Source organism: Ictalurus punctatus, unplaced genomic scaffold, assembly GCF_001660625.3.
Source record: "Ictalurus punctatus breed USDA103 unplaced genomic scaffold, Coco_2.0 Super-Scaffold_100, whole genome shotgun sequence".
NCBI lineage: Eukaryota > Metazoa > Chordata > Actinopteri > Siluriformes > Ictaluridae > Ictalurus > Ictalurus punctatus.
In genome coordinates, this window is record NW_026521086.1 from 1,943,238 (window position 1) to 1,949,689 (window position 6,452).

General features: G+C 41.1%; 1 protein-coding gene across 7 annotated transcripts in view; it reads right to left on the reverse strand.

Moving 5' to 3' along the window:
* Nucleotides 1-5,553, reverse strand: part of LOC128629617 (NACHT, LRR and PYD domains-containing protein 3-like) — a 9,892-nt gene extending 4,339 nt beyond the window's left edge. For 6 of the 7 annotated variants that reach the window (XM_053678355.1, XM_053678359.1, XM_053678357.1 and 3 more), the window contains exons 1-6: nucleotides 5,469-5,553; nucleotides 5,189-5,310; nucleotides 4,614-4,730; nucleotides 4,150-4,204; nucleotides 3,711-3,915; nucleotides 1,645-3,421 (exon numbers count right to left, since the gene is read on the reverse strand). In XM_053678355.1, the coding sequence (XP_053534330.1) occupies nucleotides 1,645-3,421; nucleotides 3,711-3,915; nucleotides 4,150-4,204; nucleotides 4,614-4,730; nucleotides 5,189-5,241 (2,207 nt within the window). In that variant the 5' untranslated portion in view covers nucleotides 5,242-5,310; nucleotides 5,469-5,553. Of the gene's footprint in view, nucleotides 1-1,644; nucleotides 3,422-3,710; nucleotides 3,916-4,149; nucleotides 4,205-4,613; nucleotides 4,731-5,188; nucleotides 5,348-5,468 lie in introns of all 7 variants that reach the window. The other variant, XM_053678356.1, reaches the window with a different exon arrangement.
* Between the last annotated feature and the right edge of the window lie 899 nt (nucleotides 5,554-6,452).

Genomic DNA, 6,452 nt, shown 5'->3' on the forward strand with positions numbered 1-6,452 from the left:
AGTGAGTGAGTGTGTGTGAGAGAGAGTGAGTGAGTGAGTGTGTGTGAGTGAGTGAGTGAGTGAGTGTGTGTGTGTGTGTGGAGTAAGTTAACGAGTTAGTTTGCTAACTGGAAATCCGTCTCACACAGTGCATGCATTATTTATTTGTTTGTTTGTTTGTTTATGGTAAATATTCACACATTTTTTGTTGGGGATTAAAGTTATAAACAGGACGCATCCCTTGATCTGCACAGAGGGATTATTATGATGTTTTTGCTAACTGGAAATCCGTCCTCGAGGACAATCCTCTTTCATCCTGTAAACTAATCCCACACCAGATCCAATCTAAAGAGAAAGTCTGATCGGTAAAACCAAACAAGGTCGGTGTGAAAGTGAAAAAGCACAGAAGAGTTTTAATCAAGTTCTATTGTAAGTGTGTAGTGAGCTAGAAGACGTCTATGTGTTACTGAACATCAGGTGTTTTTCTGCATCTCTGTATGTCCTGTGTAAACGGAGTTAGAAGAACCGTGTGTTTTGTCTAAAGCAGCTTTACTCTGGCAATAAATGAGCAATTAGACATTCACCAGAACTGTGTTTCCAATCAAAGCCCTTTAAGCTTCAATACCAGTGTCACAATAACAGATCAGACTTCCAGGATGAAGTGTACCAGGCTGGGACTAAAGCCAGAAGGTCATTAAGGTATAAGGGGGAAATCTGGGACGGGGTAAAAATCCTGTCCTGATGAAACCTTTCAGAAAATTCAATGCAAGGCGCATGCGCTGCAAAAAATGACCTTGTCCCAATAAAACCTTTAAGAAAATCCAACTGACAACGCATGCACTACAAATGTAAGGTATCATATAGATATGAGTAATTCATGAAGGCGATGGAGATTGGTTTGTTTTAAGAAAGAAGAGGTTAATGCCCCGCCTAGAGATAATTTTACTGCTTCAGAAAAGTATATAAAGACGTGTGTGTGTGTATAATCCAGACTTTCTGCAGACTGTCTCACTTTGTTGTTTCAATAAAGTTTGATGACCTTTGGCATCTACAAACCCTCTGTCTGTGAAGTGTTTAACTTAGGTTGGAAAGATTGTTTTCCACGACACTCTCACGTGTCCCTCAGTGCAGATTGGGCGGTGTGATACGCTGATACACATCATAGGACCAGAAAATAGAATAATCAGTCATGTCTATTGATAGATATTTTCCTATATCCTCTATATCACCAATGTCACATGCTGTATTCATATTGTTCCCATGGTGACAGTGTTCTGTTTTTCTTCTTCTCGTTTGTGAAATTCTGCTCAATGTCACTTTCAAATGAAAGGAGAAAAGACAAAAGTGCCTTTCACTGGTGTTTAGTTCACAAAATGATCAGAAAACAGTGATGAATACATGCAGTTATTCTGTAGAGATCATTTCTTCATCAGTTTTAGAGAAAAGATAATAAATGGTGATAGAAGGTTTTGTCCACATGGCCCCGCCCTCAGTGCAGACGTAACGTGTTGGTGTAAAAAGTGAAACTGTTCTGGAACAGTACCAGAGGTTTGTTTAAAGATGATTAGAGTAATTATTAACCAGCATTAATCCAAACAGTGCAGTTCAGTGTTACATTAAAATAATAAACCATGCAGTAATACATTTATAAATAAAAATACTCACACAGCTCTTCTGGAGGCTTTGACCACTGGCAGCAGCTTCAGAAGACATTCCTCTGATGGGTCATATTTACTCAAATCAAACTCATCCAGCTCCTGATCTGAATTCAGTAACACAAACACCAGAGCTGACCACTGAGCAGGAGAGAGTCTGGTTCCACTGAGACGACTGAGACCTCCTCTGTTCAGGTAAGTCTGTACTTCCTGCACTAGAGAATGATCATTCAGTTCATTCAGACAGTGGAACAGATTGATGGATTTCTCTGGAGATGGATTCTCCCTGATCTTCTTCTTGATGTACTTGACTGTTTCCTGTTTGCTGTGAGAGCTGCTTCCTGTCTGGGGCATTAAACCTCGTAAGAGAGTCTGATTGGACTCCAGTGAGAGACCCAGAAGGAAGCGGAGGAACAGGTCCAGGTGTCCGTTCTCACTCTGTAAGGCCTTGTCCACTGCAGTCCTGAGGAGATCAGACATGTCTGACTTTCTGAAGAAATTAGAACGTCCAGTGCTTTGCTCCACTAACACATTTGTCTTTCTAAAAATAAAGCAGAAAAATGCACATAAAGCAGCCAGAAACTCCTGAACACTCAGATGTACAAAGCTGAACACCTTCCCCAGGTGAAGCCCAAACTCCTCTCTGAAGATTTGGGTACACACTCCTGAGTACACCGACACTTCTCTCACATCAATGCCACACTCTCTCAGGTCTTCCTCATAGAAGATCAGGTTTCCTTTCTCCAGCTGTTGGAAAGCCAGTTTTCCCAGTGCCAGGATACTCTCTCTGGTCTGCTGAGGATCAGGGTCACATTTCTGATGGTACTTTTGGTCCTTGTGTTTGATCTGAAAGATCAGGAAGTGTGTGAACATTTGAGTCAGAGTCTTGGGGATCTCTCCACGCTCTGCTCCACCCAACATTCTCTCTAGAACAGTGGCTGAGATCCAGCAGAAGACTGGGATGTGGCACATGATGTAGAGGCTTCTTGAAGACTTCATGTGTGAGATGATTTTATTGGCCAGGCTCTGATCACTGATCCTCCTCCTGAAGTACTCCTCTTTCTGAGGATCACTGAACCCTCGTACCTCTGTGACCTGGTCTACACACTCAGGAGGGATCTGATTGGCTGCTCCTGGTCGAGAGGTTATCCAGAGGAGAGCAGAGGGAAGCAGATTCCCCTTGATGAGGTTTGTCAGCAGCACATCCACTGAGGCTGACTCTGTCACATCACACAATCTCTCATTCTTCTGGAAATTTAGAGGAAGTCGACACTCATCCAGACCATCAAAGATCAACACCACTTTGTAGGAGTCACAGTCTATTACTTCTAGTTTTCTCATTTCAGGGAAAAAGTGATGAAGAAGATCCATCAGACTGAGATGTCTCTGCTTCATCAGATTCAGCTCTCTAAAGGGAAGTGGAAACATGAAGGTGACGTCCTGATTTGCTTTTCCTTCAGTCCAGTCCAGAATGAACTTCTGCACAGAGACTGTTTTTCCAATTCCAGCAACTCCTTTAGTCAGCACACTTCTGATGGACTTGTCTTTAAAGAGATCGTTACATTTGATGGGTGTCTCCTGTGTTGCTGGTCTCCTGGACGCTGTCTCAATCTGTCTCACCTCATGTTCATTATTGACGTCTCCACTCCAACCCTCTGTGATGTAGAGATCTGTGTAGATCTCATTCAGAAGTGCTGAGCTTCCATGCTGTGAGATTCCTTCATTAATTCTTTTAAACTTCTCTCTCAGGCTGGATTTCAGCTTTGGCTGATACACAGAGGCGAGTTCTAATAAACAAAGTAATAAACAAAGATGTTTTAATGTAAAATCACTGAACACAGGATTAAATGTCAAATTCAAATGCTGCTGTTCATTCCTGATTCATGTACTAAATATTCCTGAAGGAACAGGACCATTGTACAGAGTCACCACAAGCTGGACCACGAACAGAACAGAAAAGCAGCAGATGTACATGATACTAAACTCGAACTTCAAACTAAAAGTGTTCCTATCTAAAACTATTTCCTCTCTCTAAAGTGAACCTGACGGAATAAAGCCATGACTCAGAGCTCTTACTGTTGTGCAGTGTGTTAGCGAGATCTGTGTGGTTCATGATCTTCAGGACGTGCAGTGTGATCTTCAGCGCTCCCTCGCTGACACTGTGCACATCCTCCTCATCCTGCACCTCCCTCTCAGTGCATGCTGTGTAATCTGGACGCAGGAGCCTCCTAAACCTCTTCAGCTCATTCTTTATCAGAGAGATGACTTTGTGTTCCAGCTCCTGGTTAGAAACACACAGGAACACATCTAAATATTATAATGTTACACGCTGAGAGATGATTTTATTTTATGAAAAGAAGAAAAGTCTCTTTCTATTCCCACAGTTACAGCTGAAATTCTGCCTGATTACCCATAATGCTGCTGCACATCAATACTTCAGTAAATTGTCATGATCTTAAATAAAAAACCTGCAACCTGCTCACACACAAGTTACACACATTAAAAAGACACACACCTTGAATATGGAGTCCAACTGATTTCTGCTGAGGTTTGATTTCTTCTGTTGTGGTCTGTGAAGAAATAAAACACATGATGTAATATAGACTATATGTATTCATAGCTGCACAACACACACTAATACATACAGAGACAGATATTTAACACTATCCTCTTAACACTATACACTGATTTCAGGATTTCTCACTGACACTAACATGTTTATGAATAAAATAGTGATCTAGTCATTAATGTCCAGGTGTAAATGTTGTTGTGTAGCACCACAGACCCTCCAGCTCAGGGACTGCAGGCTGAACTGAACTCTTAAAGCAGTTTTCCTCACTGCCAGTCCGAGAGCTGCAGCACTGCACAGTTTAGTGTTTTACTGCTTCAACACCTGATAAAGATCATGAAGGGCTTCCGAATGAGACCAGTGAGTTTGATCAGGTGGAACACTGCTGTAAAACGCCTCACTGTTCTGACCTCACATCAGGAGAACTGGCTCCGTCTCTGAAGGTAATTGGACGATCCATTGACCGGTCACTCTTCATGGACACACAGCTGGGTTCTGGTGAGTCTGAACTCTTTCCCTCCATCATTCTAGAATTAAACAGAAATATCAGCAATAATTAATACTCTGCTGTCTCAGCACTGTTACACAATGTGTTCATCATTAAACACCAATAATTCCATCTTTTTAATTCAGCTCCAGTCTGCACACTTATTCAAACAGGAGACACGCCCCATACCTCAGGAATTACACTGATGTCAGGAGTCCCAATCACAGATAACTGACTCAGCTGGGTCTTAAAGCCTGTAGAGTTCACTGACTCAAAACTACGCTGCTCTTCTCCTCCACATTACACAGTCCTTTTTATTGTTCTCTCAGTGAATGATCTCTCTAAACTGTTCTTAGATCAGATCAGTGATATATTCACTGCTATTAAACACCTTAAACCAAAGTCTAGTTCCTCTGTTAACTAGTGAGTGTTTAGAGATACAGATCTGTTCCATGAGACGGTGTGTATTTATTGCTGGTGAATGGAAAAGTAACTCACCTCTCGTCTCTCTTTAAGTCCTGTTCTCCAGACACACTCATGTTGGAGGTCATGTCTCCTTCTCCAGATTACAGCAGGACACACGTTTACTTCACTCCAACATCGGTGTGTTAAATCAAACCCTGTATCAGCACAGAGTTCACTTACAGGAAATAGTCTCTATATCAAGTCATAAAACAACCTGTGTACATTCAAACTTCAGTACAAACCCACAAAACTCTTCTGGATCTGGTGTACATTCAGTGTGTTTATATATTATACTTTAGATGTAGATACTCACTGTGTTTTTACTCCTGAAATGCTGTATTTTCCCCTCCACACAAAATGGAGACTCTGACTTTCACTTTCACTGTCTACCTGTTTATTCTGCAGAGGGGCAGGGGCAGTGAGGTAGGGTAATAAACACACACACACACACATAGATATGGTTTGTTATCAGACAGCTTTCTGATCCATCGAGCAAAGGCCTGTAAATACTGAAAGTATAAGCCTGAAAACGCTGCAAATACAGAGAACAGAATTAAAAGTCTGGTAAAATCTACATCACACACATTATCATTTCATTACCTTCATTTATTATCTCGTGACTTCATTCAGCTGTGCACGAACAACTGTCAGAGCTCTATACCAATATATAAACTAAAATAAAATAACAGGAGCTAGAAACACTCAGCAGATCATTAGATAAAGAAGCAGAACTCATACGCTGAGTAAGTTTACTTAAATATCTGCAGAAATGTATTTTTTCTGGTTTTCCCTTAATGAGAGCGAGTATCCTGATATTAGTGAGGATTGGTGTGTAAGTAGTTTTTGTGTGAATAATGAATTTTACTCAGAATAAAAGTGATGATGGAGAGTAAGTTAAACACATTGGTCAGACGAGTAACTAACCCAGTGTTTCCCAATCGAGGTTCTGTCTGATGAGAGCAGGGGTGCGTGTAAAAATCCTTCAGACATTTTCTAAAATGATCAAATGTGTAGAAAACATTTAATATAGATGAGAAATATCTGATGTCTGAAATAATAACACAGACACAGAAATAATAAGACAGACACACACACACACACACACAACAATAATAATAATAAACTAGACCAGTACATTTCCTGAAGAAAATGTGTGCTGCTTGCCATGGCAAAATTCTGATCAGGCACCAATACTTTCGATAGGCGGAAGCGTAGAGTGCCAATACTTTTAACAGCCAGAAGAGTGGGGTGCCAATACTTTTGACAGCTGACGGCGTAGGGTGCCAATACTTTTGAG